The sequence below is a fragment of the Emys orbicularis genome, chromosome 17, assembly GCF_028017835.1.
Source record: "Emys orbicularis isolate rEmyOrb1 chromosome 17, rEmyOrb1.hap1, whole genome shotgun sequence".
NCBI lineage: Eukaryota > Metazoa > Chordata > Testudines > Emydidae > Emys > Emys orbicularis.
This window is the reverse complement of record NC_088699.1, coordinates 22,129,527-22,152,132: the sequence shown is the minus strand read 5'-3', so window position 1 is coordinate 22,152,132 and position 22,606 is coordinate 22,129,527. Positions and strand designations below refer to the sequence as shown.

General features: G+C 53.7%; 1 protein-coding gene across 1 annotated transcript; it reads right to left on the bottom strand.

Annotated features, from left to right (window-relative positions):
• Positions 1-12,273: 12,273 nt before the first annotated feature.
• LOC135890692 (C-C motif chemokine 4-like) lies at positions 12,274-20,320 on the bottom strand. The gene is made up of 3 exons (XM_065418087.1): positions 20,248-20,320; positions 15,031-15,145; positions 12,274-12,367 (listed from the first exon to the last, which is right to left on the bottom strand). Exons 1-3 carry the CDS (start codon positions 20,318-20,320, stop codon positions 12,274-12,276), a joined length of 282 nt encoding a protein of 93 aa, XP_065274159.1.
• Positions 20,321-22,606: the final 2,286 nt, after the last annotated feature.

Genomic DNA, 22,606 nt, shown 5'->3' with positions numbered 1-22,606 from the left:
TGCCACCATGGTGTGTCTACAGAAGGAATTCACCCCACTTACATTTGGCTGAAGCTGGAATAGGATCCCAGTCATAGACCTGATTCGGGGGGGTGAGTTCTACCTTCCCAGCTCTGAGCCCAGGACCCAGCCTTCCTGCTGTGGCCAGAGGCTGCTCTGGCAGAGGAAGGGAAAGAACATCTCAGATATGGGAGGCGGCTCTGGGCAGGGGCGGGAAGGCTGAAATGTCTGGTCCCATCAGTCATTGAACAAGCCCAGCTCCCCCCTGCCAGAGCATGGTGGCCGGCTGTGAGATGCCATAGGTGGGAGGGGAAAGGAGCAGAAGCTGGGGAGACAGGGATCGGAGAAGAAGGTTTCAGGGACAGGCTGTGTGGCAGGAGAAGAAAGGTCACACATTCCCTTACAGAACCTGTAACTGAACCCAAGAGTCCTGAGTCGCACCATCCCTCTGCCCTCAGCAAATAGTTGTGAAACCCACTGGCAACGTGTGTGTCTCCATCGCCCTCTAGCACCAGGTCCTCATGAAAGATAACAGTCTTCTACTGCTACCAGTCACTCCATTAGCTCAAGTGGTAGAGGTCTGTGCTGTGGATCTACTGATACCCAGCAGTGGAGCCATGGTGGCACGGCAGTGGCAGGGGCTAGCTGCCCAAGGGAGTACCAAAGGTCCCAGGCGGGATTGTACTTGTCTGGCTAGGGCTGGTGTGTTCGACGTGCCAGCTCAGGTATGTCTAGACGTGCTGCGATCGCCCCTCCCGATTGCTGTGTGGACAGACCCTGAAACACTCCAGCTCTCACTCTTTGATGCCATTCCTGCCAGCCAAACTCCCCCAGACCCTCGAACTCCCCCTCCCCCTGAGCCAGGGCAGCTACCGCATTTAGCTCTCTCCTTTCTGATCTCTCAGGTGATTGTTTCTCTGGCCTCCCAGGGCAACTAGCAAAAATCCATGAACCACCATTCGCAGCCCCAGGAACATCCCAGGATCCACGGAGCTCATAGCGGCCTCTCCCTGCTCCCGGAAATGGGACAAATTGTCAGAGCCCCACAGACTTGGGGATTTCCCTGAGCTTGGTCCTCTGTTCACACTCTGCCCCCTACACATACACAAACACACCCTCCCCCTTGTTCTTCACACTAAGACCTTCTCTTGTCTCCATGGCTTCTCTGGGGTCCTTCCATGTTGCCTGGTAAATGTCTTCTTTATTGGCCTAGCAAAGCGAGGCCCGACACTCGGTGTTTCTCGCCTTGTCTGGCCGGCTGTACGGTGATAACTTTTGAACACTGAGCAATTTCAAATTTCAAAATTCAGGGGTGTGGAGAGACACAGGGATCTCCGGGGCTCACCAAAAAATGAACTGTCACATACGGTCTCTAATGAAAGTCTGTGTCACATGACCATAATTAAGGGTACGATTTAGTCACTGATGCTGTGGAAGTCACGGATTCTGTGACTTTACTGGACCTCCATGACTTCGGCTTCAGCTGTCAGCAGCGGGGGTGGAGTTGGGGCTATGCACCCCCCACCCCTCCTGCGGCTTCACCCAGGGCTGGATCCGGGACCCCTGCCCTCTGTGGCTGCAGCTAGAGCCTGGTCTGTATGCCGGCCCCCCCCTTCCCCATGTGGCTTCAGCCGGAGCCGCTGCTGTGTGCCCGCTGCCCCCCCCCCCATGACTGCAGCAGGGGCTTGAGCCAAAGCCTTGTCCCCCCCGACCCATGACGGTTGGGCTGGGGCTGTCAGTCCCACCTATGAGGCTCCAGCTCTCATTCCTTCCCCCCCCACACCCCGCAGCCCTCTCTCCCTCCATTATGTTTAGTAAAAGTCAGATCATGGCTCCTGTGAATTTTTGTTTATTGCTTGTGACCTGTCCCTGACTTTTGCTAAAAATAACCATGACAAAATCTTAATCTTAACCATAATTATTGTGAGATATATGCACAGATATAAGAGACGGTTAAGGGAGATATGGCTGAGGTCTATAAAATCATGACTGGTATAGAGAAAGTAGATAAAGAAGTGTTGTTTACTGCTTCTCATAACACAAAAACTAGGGGTCACCAAATGAAATGAATAGGCAGCAGGTTTAAAACAAATAAAAGGAAGTATTTCTTCACACAATGCACAGTCAACCCATGGAACTCCTTGCCAGGGGATGTTGTGAAGGCCAAGACCATAACAGGGTTCAAAAAAGAACTAGATAATTTCATGGAGGATAGGTCCATCAATGGCTATTAGCCAGGATGGGCAGGGATGGTGTCCCTAGCCTTTGTTTGCCAGAAGCTGGGAATGGGCGACAGGGGAGGGATCACCTGATGATGACCTGTTCTGTTCATTCCCTCTGGGGCACCTGGCACTGGCCACTGTCAGAAGACAGGATACTGAGCTAGATGGACCTTTGGTCTGACCCAGTAGGGCCATTCTTATGTTTATGAAAATGTGTGAGGAGTTGTGTATATATGCCGGCAATTATGTTCTTGTCGTTAGAGGCAGGTCCCACAAAGGTAGCGTGTCTTGAGACAGGAGATGGGAAACACTTCTCTCCCTGCTGGACTATTGAGTAGTGTGTGTCTTACAATCAAAGTTTACTCGCGTACTGAGTCGAGTGCTAATGACTGAGCATGGTGAGTGTATGGAGGGGATGGGATGATGAGACGTCCTACAATGGCATGTAGCCAATCCGTGACTGCTACCAGCAAATATTTCCAATGTCCGGTGATGGGACACTAGATGGGGAGGGCTCTGAGTTACTACAGAGAATTCTTTCCCAGGTGTCTGGCTGGTGGGTCTCACCCACATGCCCCAAGTCTAACTGATCGCCATATTTGGGGTCAGGAAGGAGTTTTCCCCCAGGTCAGACCGTCAGAGACCTGGGGGGGGGGGGGGTTTGCCTTCCTCTGCAGCATGGGACATGGGGCACTTGCTTGTTTGAACTAGAATAAATGGCCAGGCTGCAGCCCTTGGCTCGCATACACTCACCCCCACTCCAGCAGCCCGGGCCCGCCAGCTTGTGGCACTGGGATGGTGCCCTCCTGACCATGGCGCCTTGGGCGGTTGCTCACATTACCCACCCCAAGGCTATCCCTGTTGGGGGCTGTGTGCTGAGCCTAGCATCTGCTGGGCTAGGCTGAGAGCTTCCTACTGAGGGTCTAGCCTGCCATCCTGGGATCCCTCATCCCTTTAGGGAAGGGGGCTAGACAACGGGATGGGGCTAACTCGGGGTGAACAGGGGTTTAAAAAGCCAGCTCCTAAGCGACCAGAGGAGGTAACGAACAGGAGCAGCAAACAGGGGAGTTTTGCAAGGGAGAGTGAGATCCAGATACACCTAATAAACATATGCTAAACTTAGGCCAATAACCACCCGCTCCCCAAACAAACTCCTGCAAGAGTAAAACGAATGCAGGCAGAGGTCCAGCAGCAGAGCGGGGGCTAGCCAGTTTATTGCACCGAATGCAGCACGTCTGATTACTCGCCTTGTGGGCAGGTGGCGTATGTGTGCATTTGGTGCAAGCAGCTCCTGGCCCTCAGAGACCGAGCATGGGCTGTTGAGACCAGGGTAGCTGAACGGGAGGAGCGAAGGGAGACAGATAGGTACATAGATGAGACTTTCCAGGGCACAGTAGAGCGGGTCCCACCCCCAGGCTGACAGCCTGTAGCGGGGTGGTTACCCCGCTCCTGCCCTGAAGGGCTTAAAACAGCCCTGGGGGAAGGTTGTGGCTGGCAGCTGCTAAGCTGGGCTGATTGGGAAGCAGCCGCAGCTGGGCCACACCCCAATCAGGCCTCAGCTGGCCCTATATAAAAAGGCTGTGAGCCAGAGGCGAAGCAGTCTCTCTCTGCATTCAGAGAGAGAAGGGCCTGGCTGCAGGGAGCTAGACACAGAGTACCTGAGTGGAGCAGGGCTGGGGACAGGCTGGGGAGCTCCAGCCTGGAAAGCCCCAGGCTGCGGCCTAGCAGAAGGCCAAAGGGTACTGGGGGTTGCAGAGGGCTGCCCAGGGGTAGGCCAAGGCAGCAGGTCCAAACCCAACCTTGCCAGTGATGCGTAGGCTGATTCTGCAGTCTGCCCCAGGGTGTGGGGGCTAGACAGTGACTGACAGTAGCTGTATAGTGAGGTGGGGATAGTGGGAGGGGGAGACCAAGAACTGTGGGGGTACTGCCAGGGGGCAGCACCCCAGGCAACAGGGCACCGGGTCTGGGAGGGACACGGGGGCCAAGCAATGGCAAGGCGGATCACCAGCCTGCAGGGGGTGCTCCAGGATGCTGGAAGAGCTAATTCCCGAGATGACCAGCAGGAGGCGCCGCAGGGGTGAGTACGCTCCTCTGCACAGCCTCTGTGCTGTTGAGGAGGATGAAAGTCTCAGGGATGGAGAACATCATGCTGGAGTGGAGGGAAATGCCCCCATAGTTGGGACCTTCCTTCCAGATGATGTCATGGTATCCTCTGGCCCTGAGGATACTCTTCCAGGGGAGGGGACCCTAGTTATTAGGAAAAGATAGGTAATAGACATGGGGGATTTGATTATTAGAAATATAGATAGCTGGGATTGTGATGACTGGGAGAACTTCACGGTGACTTGCCTGCCAGGTGCGAAGGTAGTGGACCTCTCAAGACATCTAGATAGACTTACGTGCAGTGCTGGGGACGGACTGGTTGTCCTGGTACATGTAGGTACAAGTAACATAGGGAAAGATAGGAGAGAGGGCCTGGAGGCCAAATTTAGGCTGCTAGGTAAGAGATCCAGGACCTCCATGGGAGCATTCTCTGAATTGCTTCCAGTTCCATGCACAGGGCCAGTTAGACAGGCAGAACTGCAGGGTCTCAATGCGTGGATGAGACCATGGTGTACGGAGGAGGGGTTTAGGTTTATTAGGAACTGGGGAACCTTTTGGGAAAAGAGGAATCTTTAGAGGAAGGATGGGCTCCACCTAACCCAAAACAGAACCAGATTGCTGGCATGTCAAGTTAAAAAGGTATAGAGGAGTTTTTAAACTCAGGGCTGGGGAAAGCCGACAGGTGTGGAGGAGCACACAGTTCAGACAGAGGCATCCCTTAGGGGAGGATCTATTAATGGGGATTCTCTGTGTCCTAGTCAGGGCCGGCGCCAGGGTTTTTGCCGCCCCAAGCGGCGCAAAAAAAAAAAAAAAGCCGCGATCTGCGGCGGCAATTCGGCGGGTGGTCCTTTGCTCCAAGCGGGAGTGAGGGACCGTCCGCCGAATAGTTGGACGTGCTGCCCCACTCCGGAGTGGCCGTCCCAAGCACCTGCTTGGCAAGCTGGTGCCTGGAGCCGGTCCTGTTCCTAGTAAGGAGGAGAGGATAAAAGCTGATAAAGTACAGCCAAACGAAAGAGACTCCCATTCAATGGCATCACATGACGGCAGATAACTAAGTATTGACAAATGTTGTAAGTGCTTGTACACAAATGCTAGAGGTCCAAGTCCTAAGATGGGAGAACATAAGTGCCTGGTATTAAATGAGAATATTTATATAATAGACCTCTCAGAAACTTGGTGGAACGCTGATAATGGGACACAGTAATACCAGGGTACAAAATATATCAGAATGACAGAGTAGGTTGCGCTGGTGGGGAGTGGTGCTATATGTGCAAGAAAGCAGACAGTCAAATATAGTAACCATTTGTTTCATTTAAGATTGTATCATAGAATCCATATGGACAGAAATTTCATGCTTGAATCATAATAGTATAGCAGTAAGGAAATACTACCGACCACCTGACCAGGATGGTGATGGTGATTGTGAAATGCTCAGGGAGACTAGAGAGGCTACAAAAACAGAAGATCCAATAATAACGGAGGACTTCAATTATCACCATATTGACCGGGGACACTTCACCTCAGGACAGGAAACAGAGATAAATTTTTTAGACACCATCAATGACTGCTTCTTGGAGCAGCTAGTCCTGGAACCCACAAGAGGACAGGCAATTCTTGATTTAGTCCAAAGTGGAGCACAGGATCTGGTCCAAGGGGTGAATATAGCTGGACTGCTTGGTAATGGCTACCCTAATGTAATTAAATGTAACATGCTTGTAGAGGGGAAAATACCAAAGAAACCCTCCACAGTAGCATTTAACTTCAAAAAGGAGAACTACACAAAAATGAGGAGGCTAGTTAAGCGGCAACTAAAAGGAATAGTCACAAGAGTGAAATGCCTGCAAACTGCATTGGAACTATTTAAAAACAGCTCAAACTAAACATATACCTCCAAAAAACAGTGAACAGGACCAAAAAATTATCACCATGGCTAAACCACAGAGTAAAAGAGGTGGTTAGAGGCAAAAAGACATCTTTTAAAAATTGGAAAACAAATCCTAGTGAGGAAATTAGAAAGGAGCATAAAATCTGACAAATCAAGTCAGGCTGAAAAAGAATTTGAAGAGCAACTAGCAACAGATACAAAAACTTACAGCAAATGTTTTTAATTACATCAGAAGCAGGAAGTCTGTCAGTCAGTAGGACCACTGGACTATTGAGGTGCTAACGGAGAACTCAAAGAAGAAAAGGCTGTTGTGGAAAAGCTAAACAAATTCTTTGCACTGGTCTTCACTGCAGAGGCTGAGATGGAGATTTCCACATCTGAGCCATTCTTTTCAGATGACAAAGTGACTGAGGTGTCATTAGAGGAGGTTTTGGAACAAATTGATACATTAAACAGCAATGAGTTACTAGGTCCAGATGGTGTTCACACAAGAAGTCTTAAACAACAAGGAGTCTGGTGGCACCTTAAAGACTGCAGGTGAATGAGTCCTTGATGGTGTGGCTGATGTGGTTGGGTCCTCTGGTGTCGCCAGAGTAGATATGGGGACAGAGTAGGCAACGAGATTTGCTACAGGGATTGGTTCCTGGTCCCATCAAGGGCTCATTCACCTGCACATCCACTAATGTTATATATGCCATCATGTGCCAGCAATGCCCCTCTGCCATGTACATTGTCCAAACCAGACAGTCTCTCCGCAAAAGAATAAATGGCCACAAATCGGACATCAGGAATGGTAACATACATAAGCCAGTAAGTGAACACTTCAATCTCCCTGGTCATTCTATTACCGATTTAAAAGTCACTATCATTGAACAAAAAAACTTCAGAAACAGACTTCAAAGAGAAACAGCAGACCTAAAATTCATTTGCAAATTTAACACCATTAATCTGGGCTTGACTAGGGACTGGGAGTGGCTGGCTCATTACAGAAGCAGCTTTTCCTCTCCTGGAATTGACACCTCCTCATCTATTATTGGGAGTGGACTACATCCACCCTGATTGAATTGGCCCTGTCAACACTGGTTCTCCACTTGCGAAGTAACTCCCTGCTCTCCATGTGTCAGTATATAATGCCTGCATCTGTAACTTTCACTCTATGCATCTGAAGAAGTGAGGTTTTTCCCACGAAAGCTTATGCCCAAATAAATCTGTTAGTCTTTAAGGTGCCACCAGACTCCTTGTTGGTTTTGTAGATACAGACGAACACGGCTACCCCCTGATACTTGACACCAAAGAAGTCTTAAGGAACTCAAATGTGAAACTGAAAAATTGCTAACTGTGGTCTGTAACCTATCACTTAAATCAGCCTCTGTACTGGATGACAGGAGGATAGCTAATGTAACACCGATTTTTGAAAGACTCCAGAGGCGCTCCTGGCAATTACTGGCCAGTAAGCCTCACTTCAGTGCCAGCAAAATTTGTTGAAACTGTAGTAAAGACCAGAAGTATCCGAGACACAGATGAACACAATACGTTGGGGAAGAGTCAACGTGGCTTTTGTAAAGGGAAATCATGCTTCACCAATCTTAGAATTCTTTGAGGGGGTCAACAAGCAAGTGGACAAGAGCGATCCAGTTGATATAATGTACTTAGACTTTCAGAAAGCCTTTGACAAGGTTCAACACCAAAGATTCTTAAGCAAAGTAAGCTGTCATGGGATACAAGGGAAGGTCCTTTCATGGATCAGTAACTATAGTTAAAAGATAGGAAACAAAGGGTAGGAATAAATAGTCAGTTTTCACAGTGGAGACTGGTTAATACCAGGGTTTGTACTGGGGCCTGGGCTGTTCAACATATTCATAAATGAGCTGGAGAAAGGGGCAAACAGACAGGTGGCAAAGTTTGCTGATAATTAAAATTTACTCAAGATAGTTAGGTCCAAAGCTGTTACAAAGGGAACTCACAAAAGTGGGTGACTGGACAACAAAATGGCAGATGAAATTCAATGTTAATAAATGCAAAGTAATGCACAGTGGAAAACATAATCCCAACTATACATATAAAATGATAGGTTCTAAATGAGCTGTTACCACTCAAGAAAGTTCTTGGAGTCATTGTGGCTAGTTCTCTGAAAACATCCGCTCAGTGTGCAGCAGCAGTCAAAAAAGCGAACAGAACAATAGGAACCATTAGGAAAGGGATAGAAAATATCATATTGCCTCTATATAAATCCATGGTTTGCCCGCACCTTGAATACTGTGTGCAGAGCTGGTTGCCCCATCTCAAAAAAGATCTATTAGATTTGGAAAAGGTACAGAGAAGGGAAAGAAAAATGCTGAGGGGTATGGAACAGATTTCAGATGAGGAGCGATTAAAAAGACTGGGGCTATTCAGTGTGAAAAGAAATGACTAAGAGGGGTGTAGCGAGGTGGTCACCCGCTCCTGGCCTGAAAGGGGTTAAAAGCCAGCCCTTGGAGAGGGCTGGGAGCCTTGGGCTGGGCTGATTGGGAGGCAACCACATGCTGTGAGTGTCCCTGAGGCTCTGACTGCCAGAAGCTGGGAGCAGATAGCAGGGGCTGGATCACTCCATGATTGCCTGTTCTGTTCATTCCCTCTGGGGCACCTGGCACTGGCCACTTTCGGAAGACAGGACACTGGGCTAGATGGACCTTTACTGACCCAGCCTGGCCGTTCTTATGTTCATCGATAAGCCTAGGGAGAAATATCTTGCTGGCCTGGGAGGGGAAGATAAGGGGAGGCCTGGGCTATTGGGCCTTGCCGGCTAGATGGGAGCTCTCAGAGAGCTTAGAGAGGCTCCGTCGTTGCCGCAAACACCATCAAGAAGCCCACACAGGGAAACCGCCTGGCTTGACACCTAAACCCTTCACTCTCCCCAGCTGTTTGGCTCACTCAGCATCAAAGCCTTAAATGTCCCTGTTTACGAGGAAGATTTTCTGGCACCAGAAGCTTTCTCCAGCGCTTCGTGCCTGCGAGCTGCAAGGAAATCATGTGATCCTTTGGAGGGATCGCAGGGCCGGGCCAGCTCACCCAGCCCCTGCAGGAGGAGCTGCCTTCAGGCTCAGCGCTGCATGCTCCTTAACGCACTAGCATGGGGGAGGAAGACCAGGCCAGAATGGTGCTCCTATCCCCCCGCCCGGTCATTCCAACCCACTCTATCCCCCAACAGCCCTGGGGAAGCTGTGCTCGCTGTCTCACCCCAGGGACCACGCTGCACCCAGGGAGTCTCTGAGGACCCTTTCCCAACGCTGGGTTTCAGGGGCACGCTCTCAGCCGTCTGGCTGGAAGGATGCAGCCGCCTGGGAGAGGCTGAGAGCGCGGATCGCTGAATTACTTGGACTCCTCTTTCTGTGTTGACGTGGAATTAAGCATTTGTGCAGGGAATCCCAGCGGATGCCTGCTTCTCATTCGGTACACACCAGCTGCATCGTCTTCCCTCAGAGGCCACTAAACTGCCTAGAGCCAAGTCACTGCATGTTCTGCTTTGTTCTCCAAAATCCCTGGCTTATTTCCAGAGCAGGGCTAGTGCTCGGTCATTTATAGACACTGCTGGAAGCTGATTGAGGCAAGCAATCTCCTAGCTCAAGGCACTGCCCGGCGCCAGGCGCCAAGGGGCTAGCAAGCAGCCGTAAACGGCCTGGTGTACCTAATCCCCGATCCCGACGCAAGCCAACCCCTTTGGACCTGGTCAGCAGAGAGCCCAGACTCAGCGCTGACAGAGCGTCGGTGCGGTGGTGTTTTACCACGATTGCAAGGAGCAAAGCAGCGGGGGTCTAGTCGAAGCTCCCAATTCGCTCCCTCCCGTAGCCCGCATGGAGGCACCTCGAGACACACCCAGGCTGAATCACACCCCGCAGGTCCGGCATTTGGTCTGTTCCAGCTGCTTCCAGGCAGTGACAAGGCAGCAGGCATGTGAGGCTCAGATACGCAGCCTACGGTGGGGGCCGGTTGTGGCTCCTTGCCCCTGGGGCCAGTTCTGCTTTGGGGATGGTGTCTATGTGGCCAGCTATAAGCCCTGAGGGGCCATTGCTAGCTGGGAGCTGCCAGCATTCAGTCTCTCCAGCTATTCCCCTTCAGTCAGGGCGGCAGGGGATAGGGTAGGAGCTCTGCATGCACTGCGGACTACTCTGTGATGAGGGAACCCTCGGCAGGGAGAAACCGGCTGCTTTCTGCTCACAGAGCCAGTGGCGGGGCTCAGGGCTGGGCACCATCTCAGCCAATGTGTGTCCATTCCAGTTGCAATAGTATTAACTCTTGAGTTGCTGAATTAAAACACCATGCAAAACACACCAGCGTTTCTCAAATGTGGCCACCAGGGGTGTGATGGGGGACCTGCGGGGGTGGGGGGGGGCGGGGAGGGGAGGAAAGAATCAGCCCCTGCCTGTGCCTTCCTGTTGCTCCCGGATGCGCTGCCCTGAACCACCTCTGGAGACAGGTGGGGCACAACGCTGCAGGAGGAAGGTGAGTTCTCGACCCACGTTTGGGGAGGGGGGCCTTGGGCTTCAGCCCTGGGGGGTTGGGCAGCAGGCTCCAGAGGCAGGACTTTGGAAGCCTGGCCACCGGGCTTTGGGCATCGACCCCTGGATCCAGCAGCGGGTGCTGACCTCCGACTCCGGCCATGTGACCCTGTCTTCGGGTTCTGATCATGGGCTCTCGCTGGCCGGAGCCGGCCCTGGGTGCTGACTCCTGGCCCCATCCGTGTAGCAGTGGGCTCCGACCGCCGGCTCCGCGGTGGTGGGGCTCACCCCCCCATACATTGCCCCGGGCCCCTGCTGCCTCCACTGACCCTCCATCCATCCCCCCATCTGGGCTCCTGCTCCCTCCCCCAGCCTCGCATCCATCCCGCCATCGCCCTGGCCCCCACTGCCTCCCCCTCCAACCCCTTCCCCCATCCAGGGCTTAATTTGTCCTGGGGCTTGCTAAGAGAAGTGATATTAATAAACATGCAAGTATCACATGTCACAGCACACTGGAGGCTGTGAAAAGTGATACCTGTATGGTTGTTAATATCACTTATCACTTTCCACAGCCTGCCAGCTAGCTGCTGGAAAAAGTGATATTAACAAACATACAAATATCACTTTTCACCGCATTACTTTTATGATGGAGTCCGCAAAAAATCCCGACATAAATAAATGACAGTGATTTGTGTGTATCGGCGTATTTGTTTGTTTTTTCCTAAAGTTAATTAAGTATTTTAGGAAAAAGTGTCAGAGCGGCCACCAGCAAGGGTTGGTAGCCGCACTCTGAGGCCACCAAACATTTTGTAAGAACCCCTCTAGTCTGTTCCCTACTGTCTGCTTTCTCCGGGCTAGTTTGAGAGGCCAGACGCTCTAGGGCCTAACCCCACGTCTTTTCTCATGTTCTTGCTTCCCTGCCTCCCAGGAGCACCTGGAGGGATTTTTCCTCTCCAGTTTAGGGGCACTGAGGCGATAGCAACCGGACATAGAGCTGCCTTGGTTATTTCTGCTCATTGGGGCTTCACAGGAGCAACCCAGCGTCACCCTGCGCTGTTTGTGGGTCTGAGGTCTGAATAGCACATGAGGAGGATGGCTTTTAACGAGTCACAACCAGACCAACAGACTCTGCTGCTGCTCAAACAGTCGGGATTTTTATTGATGCTATCAAGCAAATCAGGCGATCACAGCGGGCGGGGACATCTCAGCAGAGGGGGCTTTGTAGCTGAAACCTCAGGAAGGTCGCTCCGCGGAGGGGTAAAGAGAGGCGGTGGAAACCCCTTGAGTGAAGAACATTTTGCTCCTAGAGGTTGCTACTAGATGAATTCCATCATGGGACTGACATCTGGGACAACAGCCCCCTCCCCGTTTCAGGGCCCCTGTCCCTCCGTTCTCTCAAGGGACCATGTCAGAATAACCACAGCTATTAACCAACATTCAGCACAGGTGATTATATAATTGCAGATGCGAGACAGGAACATGCTTGCTAGATGAAGCTTAACGCGGATTCCCTTGTGCCATGAGACATGTGCACAGCAAGCGAGCTGCGCCTGTGGCCGGGAGCTCCTGGCTCGTCTCCCAGTGGCCCTTAGGCTTTATTAGAGCTGAGAGATTTCTGGTATTCTTTCACCCAGGGCTTCTCAGGCTTGGCACAGATCTCCTGGCCTTCTTTCATTTTGAATCTACGAAGGAAAACAGTGAATCAGCCAGGAGACGGCAATGGTGGGGTGAGGGTACGAAACCCAGGGGTGAAACTCTGGCCAAAGTGCCCCCCAGAGCAGGATGTGGGTGCAATGGGCCAGCACTGGTATCCTGTTCAGGGGGATCCCAGACAGCCCAGCCGGAGTACAGAACTGTGATGGCCCAGCCAGATTACAGGTCAGTGACAGGGACATGAGTGCAAGCTTTTTAACTCCTTCCCGCCCTGGCAGTCTGTCCCCCCTCCCCCAACTCCCTATTCCACCCCGTGATTAAAATATGACCATGTAGATCACTGTTGCTACAACTGTCCTATAATTGCAACAAATCGTATATGAAGGTGTCGATGGAAAAGTTACGATTTGCTAAATATGATTATCCCTGTTTGTATGCATGTATCATGTTTGTAGCTGAAGTTATGAATATTGACTATGCACCAGTATTTCAAATGTGTTTGCTCCTGGGGTAACACCCACAAGGTAATTTACATCCAGTCTGGTCAGCACATTGTGAATGGACCATTCAAGTAGATGGCCCTTTAATGAACACAATGGGCCACAGAAGAAGGTTATTCCCGCCGGATGGGCCTTCCCATGGACATTTTAGCCATCGAAGCATGCAAGGGCATGTGACTCTAGACTCCATCTTGTGCCTATACTTTCCCACAGACTAAGACTGAGAGCTGCCCCTCCCCATGGGAGAAGGTATACAAACCTTTGGGAGCATCTCCATTTCCCCTCTTTCCTGCTCCGATCTCTGGACTATGGACTTACACTAAAAGGAGCGTTCCAATCAATGGACTGAGGACCTGCCCATCATTTGGAAGTTACTAGAGACTGAACAAGCCAGCAGTGTGACATCACTGCTACAAACCCGATACAAGAACTCTGCAACGTTTGTATGTATTTCATTCCTTTCACCATTTTAACTCTCACCTTGTTCTTTTCTCTTATAAATAAACCTTTAGATATTAGATACTAAAGGATTGGCAACTGCATGATTATTGGGTAAAATCTGAGTTATACACCTCTACCCCGATATAATGCGACCCGATATAACACGAATTCGGCTATAACGCGGTAAAGCAGTGCTCCGGGAGGGCGGGGCTGCGCACTCAGGCGGATCAAAGCAAGTTCGATATAACGCGGTAAGATTTTTTGGCTCCCGAGGACAGCGTTATATCGGGGTAGAGGTGTATATTGGCCTGGGTGTGTGGCTGATCTCTTGGGATTAAAAGAAGCCTTTGGTTGATGAAACTGGTTTTAAATAATCCCTCATCATTAAGTATCAGGGCGTAGCCGTGTTAGTCTGTATCCACAAAAACAACGAGGAGTCTGGTGGCACGTTGGGCTTGAAGAGGGACTGGGCTCACTACAAAAGCAATTTTCCCTCTCTTGGTATGGACACCTCCTCATCAATTATTGGGAGTGGACCACATCCACCCTGATTGAATTGGCCCTGTCAACACTGGTTCTCCACTTGTGAGGTAACTCCCTTCTCTTCATGTGTCAGTATATTTATGCCTGCATTTGTAACTTTCACTCCATGCATCTGAAGAAGTGGGGTTTTACCCATGAAAGCTTATGCCCAAATAAATCTGTTAGTCTTTAAGGTGCCACCGGACTCCTTATCATTAAGTCTAGTGTCTGGGTGGTGAGATAATGCTGGGATACCTAAGGAGGCTGCGTTTCTGACTTCTTGTTAACCAGTGTGGGGAGACGAATGTTTACTTTTGTTACTGGTTTGGTAGATCTTATGGCAGAATAACCACCAATTTGGGATGGGTCTGCCCCATGTCTCAGCCATTTGTCCTGAATCTGGTATTCTCAGCTGTGACCCACTGAGGCACAGTGCCAGCCCCTTTCACTCCTTTTCTACCCCAGGACTCACCCTGAGTCCTGACGAGCTGCTGAGCCCTCCTGGCGAGCGGGATGGCCCTTCCAGCTAGAGAGAGTTCTGCTTGTAACGTCACACGGGGGCTGGCTGGCTCGTTCCCTCTGTGCCGATGGACACAGGGTCTACGTTCCATGAGAGTTACCAGCGCCGGTTGTTTACCCTCCCGCCTTTATCCATCGCAGCTGGTGGCCATGGAAAAGACGCTATCAGAGGTAAGGATGGCATGTGCGCCAGGGGCCCGTGGTGCCAAAGAAGCAGAGGGCTTTTCCACATAGTGATGGTGCCCACTTGGATTTCCTGATCAAAGGTTTAACGGTGACCAACCCAAGGGAAGCAGATCCCTGGGAGCCAGAGATAATCAGCTGGATTCTTGCCGTCTCTCTGGAGCCTTTCTCCCAGGGGCCAACCCCCACTGGCTCCAGGAAAGGCCAGACTCGATGTGAAAATAAACCGGTGCTGGTGAGACATCCTGGGGTGCCCGGAGACACGGCACCACTTAATCCAGACCCGCTTTAGGGTCCTTCCTGCACCGGGAGGCCCCAGGGAGCAGCAGGAAAGGCCGGGGATGTTTGGCTACAGGGAGTCCCGGCATCTCTCTGATGCTAGCTCATGGTATCGATCCTCTCCCCTGTCACCTCCCTTTGTTGTTACCTGGTTCCTGGCTATCTAATCCCCTCCTCCCCCCTCTGCCTCAGTCCCCTGCCCACCCCCCGCCGTTGTTCCCAGGGGCACTGCGCTGGAGGATACTCACATCACGCCTGGCTGCGGGCACGCTGGGCTGGTGTTGTAACAGCCGACTGTGTTGTCTCTCTTGAGCTTCGTTGTCTGGAATTTGAAGCAGCACTTGTCCGGCACAGCAGAGCCTCCTAACAGAACAGGAAAGCTTCATGGATGAGGGTGACTCCAGCTAGATGGGACCCCCCCCATCCCCTCTCTGGGACCCTTCCCCAAACCCAGGGCAGAGGGGGAGAGCTGGACTGGGTCAGCCCTAGAGCAGGTGGCCCCGCAGCCTCCCCACCCCTGCCTGGGCCTTTATACATAGCACACACTTGGGACCCCCACACACATACTGCGCACCAGGGTAAGGGCCGGGCACAGTCCTGCCCTTTCAGAGCATTGCACTACAGGATGTCACCAGGACTCCATATCCTCTTCCAATCGTTTGATCCCTGTGGGCCCGGCCAGGCCATCCTCACTCATGTGAGCAGCTAATGGAGCTCATGGAGGCTGCCTGGGGGGATCCTGAGGAAGCGTGGCCCAGATGGTGGCAGTATCTCAGTAATAAGCTCTGGTGTCTTTGCCCAGCCTGACTCCGCTCTCACTGATCCGGGTGTGAATCCAGAGTCACTCCAGTAAACTCAGTGGATTTTGGTGTGAATCGAGAGTTACTCCAGGTAGCTCAGTGGATTCACACTGGGGTAAGTGCTGGCCATAGGCGTGCGCACGGGGTGTGCCAGATGTGCCCAGGCACACCCTAATGCCCACTCAGAAGCGGCCGGCACCGCACCACGTCCCTCGGGCCCGCGGGGAGGGGGGGTTGTTTTAGGCACCGCCTCCACAGCTCCCATTGGCCGGGAACGAGGAACCGCGGCCAATGGGAGCTTCGGGGGAGGTACCTGGAGGTGTGGCAAGGGCAGTGTGCAGAGCCCTGTGCCGCCCCCCACTCCCCCGGGGCTGCGCGGGGACATGCTGAGCGGCATGTCGTGGGGCCAGGGCAGGCAGGCAGGGAGCGCGCCGCTGCGGGTAAGCGGCGCCGGGCCGGAGCCTGAACCCCTCCTCCCCCTCCCTGCCTGCACTCCGTTGAGCCGGGCTCCCCTTCCCCAGGGCCTGGCCCGGCTGCTTTAACAGCCCCATGTGCTCGCTGGCAGCCTCCCACCCGGCAGCACCAACACAGCCGCTTAAGGTGGCCCGTGGGGCTCGCGGGGGCACTGCCGCAGCCTCCCCCCAAGGCAGCTGCCCCCCTCTAGCGCCCGGGGCCCCAAACCCGCCTGCAGCTCCCAGCACTGGCCGTGGGCCCAGCCCACCTTAAGTGGGGCCCAGGAGCCAGAGGGCCCGGAGCAGGGGGCGAGCCTGGCCCACATGCCCCCCCGGAGCCTGGCTGCAAGCCCAGCTCCCCAGTGCTGTTTGGAGGCCCGGCATCCTCGGCCTTGAGTCCAGCTCCGGGAGCAGTCCGGCCCCGCTGTGATGCGCCCCGGCTGCCTGTGCCCGGCCTGGCCCCAAGCGCCCACCTCTGCCCCCTCTACCCAGCCCCCGAGCCTGCCCGCCGGGACAGGGGAGCCCAAATCCCCAGCCCGGTGCCCGCGTGCAAACAGCCTACCCTCCTGCACCTCAACTCCCTGTCCTGAGCCCCCTGCCGCATCTCGCACCCCTCCTGCACCCCGACCCCCTGCCGGCACCTCTCACCCAAACCCTCTGCCCTGAGCCCCCTCCTGCACCCCAACCCCCTGCCCTGAGCCCCCTGCCTGCCCCTCGCACCCCAACCCCCTGCCCTGAGCCCTCTGCCTGCCGCTCACACCTCAACCCCCTGCCCTGAGCCCTCCCTGCCCCCCAACTCCCTGCCCTGAGCTGCGTGCACCTCGCACCCCAACCCCCTGCCCTGAGCCCCCTCCTGCCCCCCTGCCCTGAGCCCCCTGCCTGCACCCTGTACCCCTCCTGCACCCCAACTCCCTGTCCTGAGCCCCTTGCTGCATCCTGCACCCCTCCTGCACCCTGCACCCCTGTCCTGAGCCCCCTGCACTCCTCCTGCACCCCAACTCCCTGTCCTCAGCCCCCTCCTGCACTCTGCACCCCTCTTGCACCCCACACCCTGCCCTGAGCTGCCTCCTGCACTCCGCGCCCCCGCCGCACCCTGCACCCATCCTGCACCCCAACCCCCTTCCCTGAGCCCCCTCATACGTCCCGCACCCCTCCTCTGCCCCAATCCCTTGCCCTGAGCCCCTTCCTGCACACCGCACCCCCTCCCACACTCCGCACTCCCTCCCACACCCCAACCTTTATGAAGATCGCCTTTTAAAAAAAAAAAAATTCCCTGGGTGCACACCCTAATGAAATGTGCTGCGCACGCCTGTGGTGCTGGCACAATCTGGCCCACGGTTTGTGAGGCCATTGTATGTACAATGCCAGCTGGCAGTAGCGAGGCTCTGTCTGGGTGTTAGGCTGGAAAGGTTTGCTGCTGCCCTTGCTACTGCTGCGGGGAATCAGGAGTGACCCCCACGGACGCATCAGAGTGACATCAGCGTACGTGAGAGCGAGATCCGGCACACAGGCAAACTCCTCCCTCTGCCAGTGCTAGGGGCACAGGGCCTGAGTGGAGCTGGCTTGGGTCTGCCTCATGCCAGGGCTGAAGGGAGGGTGCAGACTAGGGCAGCCAATTTGCATAGCCTGCAAATAGGCCCCAGGGGCTTGTGGCAAGAAATTGACCCAGTCACTTCTCCTTCTATCTTCATAGAATATCAGGGTTGGAAGGGACCTCAGGAGGTCATCTAGTCCAACCCCCTGCTCAAAGCAGGACCAACCCCAACTAAATCATCCCAGCCAGGGCTTTGTCAAGCCAGGCCTTAAAAACCTCTAGGGAAGGAGATTCCATCACCTCCCTAGGTAAAGCATTCCAGTGCTTCACCACCCTCCTAGTGAAAAAGTTTTTCCTAATATCAACCAGACCTTCCCCACTGCAACTTGAGACCATTACTCCTTGTTCTGTCATCTGCTACCACTGAGAACAGTCTAGATCCATCTTTTTGAACCCACTTTCAGGTAGTTGAAAGCAGCTATCAAATCCCCCCTCATTCTTCTCTTCTGCAGACTAAACAATCCCAGTTCCCTCAGCCTCTCCTCATAAGTCATGTGCTCCAGCCCCCTAATCATTTCTGCTGCCCTCCGCTGGACTCTTTCCAATTTTTCCACATCCTTCTTGTAGTTTGGGGCCCAAAACTGGACACAGTACTCCAGATGAGGCCTCACCAATGTCAAATAGAGGGGAATGATCACCTCCCTCGATCTGCTGGCAATGCCCCCAATTATACAGCCCTTAATGCCGTTAGCTTTCTTTGCAACAAGGGCACACTGTCAACTCATATCCAGCTTCTCATCCACTGTAACCCCTAGGTCCTTTTCTGCAGAACTGCTGCCTAGCCACTCGGTCCATAGTCTGTAGCAGTGAATAGGATTCTTCTGTCCTAAGTGCCTAGCCACTCGGTCCATAGTCTGTAGCAGTGAATAGGATTCTTCTGTCCTAAGTGCTGGACTCTGCACTTGTCCTTGTTGAACCTCATCAGATTGTTTTTGGCCCAATCCCCTAATTTGTCTAGGTCCTTCTGTATCCTATCCCTACCCTACCACTCCTCCCAGTTTAGTGTCATCTGCAAACTTGCTGAGAGTGCAGTCCACACCATCCTCCAGATCATTAATGAAGATATTGAACAAAACCTGCCCCAGGACCAACCCTTGGGGCACTCTGCTTGATACCGGCTGCCAACTAGACATGGAGCCATTGATCACTACCCGTTGAGCCCGACGATCTAGCCAGCTTTCTATCCACCTTATAGTCCATTCATCCAGCCCATACTTCTTTAACTTGCTGGCAAGAATACTGTGGGAAACCGTATCAAAAGCTTTGCTAAAGTCAAAGAATAACACATCCACTGATTTCCCCTCATCCACAGAGCCAGTTATCTCGTCATAGAAGGAAATTAGGTTAATCAGGCATGACTTGTCCTTGGTGAATCTATGCTGATTGTTCCTGATCACTTTCCTCTCCTCTAAGTGCTTTAGAATTGATTCCTTGAGGACCTGCTCCATGATTTTTCCAGGGACTGAGGTGAGGCTGACTGGCCTGTAGTTCCCCAGATCCTCCTCCTTCCCTTTTTTAAAGATGGGCACTACATTAGCCTTTTTCCAGTCATCTGGGACCTCCTCCGATCGCAATGAGTTTTCAAAGATAATGGCCAATGGCTCTGCAATCTCATCCGCCAACTCCTTTAGCACCCTCGGGTGCAGCGCATCCAGCCCCATGGACTTGTGCTTGTCCAGCTTTTCTAAATAGTCCTGAACCACTTCTTTCTCCACAGAGGGCAGGTCACCTCCACCCCCACTGGCCCAGCCCTGAAGTATCCCCATCCACCTCTGCACAGGTCCTATTCCTCAGAGGGCATTATGGCTGCCCCGTGATGCCAGGAGCAGTACAGCACCTATGGATTTCGCCCACAGTATCATTCCCACAGTCAGGCTGTGCCATACGTGCCCTTCAGAGAGCACTGCGCCAACGGCAACCTGCATGGAACCCGGAGGGAGGAGCACAGGCCCAGGAGGGAAGAGTTTGGAGGAGACACCAGGAGCTCAGTCTGTGTGCCTATGGCTGGAATGCCGGCTGCACTTGCAGCAGGTCCGTAAATAGGTCTCGTAATAAAGAGCCAGTTTAGTTTTACAAGCGTGGAATTCTCTCCTGCTGTTCCCCAGCACGCGGTGCATGAAACAGCGCCACAGCATCTGGGGATAGTCCCATATTTCAAGCAGTAGATCCTCAAGAGCGTTTAAAACCCACCAGGCCTGATTCTCCCCTGTTGTAACTGACCCCCAGGTAGAGCGCAGGTGTAGAATGCCACCAGAATAACATGGTCACTGTTTGCCCTGGTTGCAGAGATGGGATGCCACCCAAGGTGCCCATCAGCAGGAAGCCAGGCGCCATATTCATTATGTCACCGCGATACAGGGACCACCGCTTGAGTCTGATTGGCTGCTCACTACACCTGCGTCACGCCCTGGCAGCTCCATTGGAGTCACCCCAGCTAGACACCCAAGTGAGAGCAGGCCCAGGCCCTATGTCTGTTGTGTCTCGGTGAGGTCTGCCCTCCGCACCCCAGCCATGCCCTGGCACCTCCCCGCATCTGACCCTGCACTGAGATCCCGTTGTGCTCCCTGACCCAGCTCCCGTCTCCCCATGGAGGCGGCGGCAGGGGGCACCTGTACTCACTCTGAGCCAGGCTCTGGCAGCAGAACGAAGCCAGCAGGAGAAACGCGCAGACAAGCCCGGCTGCCTTTGCCATGGTGAGACGGAGGAGGGTCCTGCTGGGGCCGGTGAGCAGGAGGAGTCAGCTGCAGAGGAGCCTTCTGGCTGGATCTGCCTCCCCGGGCTGCTTTTATCGGGCTGTCTGCCTGAGGATGACACTTGGCTTCAGGAAGCAGGGGAGGGGGGAACCCAGCAAATTTCCACGGTTTGGCCAAGCTCCCGGAGAGCCGGGCACGGGAGGAATTGTTCTTGTGCCAAAAGGGGATGGGGATTTACCTGACACCTGCAATTGTCGTCAGTCACCTAGGACATGCAGCGGGTGGGCGTGCTACCCCCGGAGTCAGTGCACCACAGCTCAATATAGCTCCGGGGGAAGGTGACAGAGAGATGTCTAGCGCCCAGGGTCCAGAGTGGGAGGGGAGTGAGTCCTGCCTGGCAGCTGTGTGCTCCAATGGCCAAGGGTGAGGAGTCCGGCGCCCTGCATGCTGCTCCTGGCTCTGCTGCTAACCTGTTGTGCCACCGTGGGCGAGCTGCTTCCTCTCCCGCCCCTTCTCTGTCTGGTTTCTGTCTGTGACGGAACTGCCCAGCAGGGGCCTACCGCTCGCAGCAGCCTCCTTTCCCAGCCCAGATAGGGGGAAAAGTCCTGAGCCGGAGGGTGGGAGAGGGGGGTGCAGAGAAGCCCAGGGACTGTGGGCAGAGCCGCATGGGGACAGGCTGGGAGTGCCAGGTGATACAGCTGGGGGCAGGGCTGTGTGAGGTGTGGACGGGAGCAGCGGTGGCTGGGCGGGGAGCCAGGGCAGAGGGGCCCCCATGAGAGACACTAGCTGAGCCTGGCTTGGAATGCCGCAGGCTGGGCTGGAGCGGGCACGCTGAGAACGAGGCCCGCAGAGCTCTGGCTCTAGTCTGCACACGCCAGGGGCCCAAACGGGAACCGCTGTTGCTCACGCTGAACTGTGAATGTTTAAGTTTCTGTGCCTCTGCGCACCCTTCCCTTTCCTACCAGTCTAGTAACTACACCTCTACCCCAATATAACGCCAATTCGGATATAACGCGGTAAAGCAGCGCTCCGGGGGGACGGGGCTGCGCACTCCGGTGGATCAAAGCAAGTTCGATAGAACACGGTTTCACCTATAACGCGGTAAGATTTTTTGGCTCCCAAGGACAGCGTTATATCGGGGTAGAGATGTACCTTCCCCAGAGCCAGGTGTTTGCGTGGTTACCGGGACCCACCAGGGCTAATGCCTACAAGGCCCAGCTGCTGAAGCAGTGATAGAGCTTGCCTCTGAGACACGGCACACCGGGCACGTTACAGGCGCCCTAGGGGCTTGAGATACTGAATAACCCCAATAATCACATTTAGACTGTGATCTCCTAAGGGCGGGGTTGTCGGTTACACTGTGTCTGTGCAGCACCCAACGCCTGGGGGCCCTGTAGTTCGTGGGTCCTCTTGGTGTTGCATAATAATGATCTGGCCACTGCTCCATTGGCTCAGGTCTCCTTTCTCCAACAGTGGCCAATGCCTGAGGTTTTAGACAAAAGCAGCCCCACCTCGCCCATACTGCACCTGGGCAAGTGGGCAGTGTTCGGCCACCGGGGAGCCCGGGAAGTGGGAATTCCTTCCTTCCATTGGTCTGATCCAGTATGACCGTTCTTATGTACTTATGAAGCAACCCCCCTGTCAACTTACTTCCTCGGTGAAGGATGCCAGGATGCTTCTCTGCACCCCCACATAGATCAGAAGAGGCCTTCGATGTTCACCTGGAAATAGGGTTCCCGCCTCCCATTGTTTAGCTCTTCCTGTTAATTTCCTTCGGAAGTCTCCGCAAGCCCTTTGTTGTCCGATGTTCGGCTGCGTGCGTGTGTTCTCGCTGCCTGCTGCACTGGCTCTGGCCAGACAGCCCGTACGGCAGGCTCCGATCAAACTGCCCAATAAGACCACAAGACTTGGTTTAGTAGCAAAGGCGCCCGGCCAAGGTTATTGTCGGCGAAGCCCGGTGATAGCACCTGGCAGACTCTATGAGGATACTAAGACCTGTATGCTCGTGACAATGGATGCAGCTCAGTCAGTGGTGGGACTTTCCACTGCTCCCTAGGCTGGCCAAAGTCACTCCCTCTGAAATACATCTTTATACACCAGCCCAACAAATTATGGATTGCCCCTGACATATCAGGGTGCCACCCTCTGACCTTGTACTTGTTGGTTTGATCAAAACCTCTCTATCCGTCATGCTGTCATCCTGACCTTATCCTTAAGATGGGTCAGCGTGTTCCTGTCATCTTTATCAAGGTGTTCTGGTACCACCTTTCAGGAATGTGTTTGCA

Excerpts from the sequence above, each read along its gene's own strand:
- LOC135890692 (XM_065418087.1), bottom strand. The coding sequence starts at position 20,320 with ATGGCAAAGGCAGCCGGGCTTGTCTGCGCGTTTCTCCTGCTGGCTTCG. Across the intron at positions 15,146-20,247 it reads CTGCCAGAGCCTGGCTCAGA|GAGGCTCTGCTGTGCCGGAC; the intron begins GTGAGTACAGGT and ends CTGTTCTGTTAG. Across the intron at positions 12,368-15,030 it reads TGCCCGCAGCCAGGCGTGAT|ATTCAAAATGAAAGAAGGCC; the intron begins GTGAGTATCCTC and ends TTTCCTTCGTAG.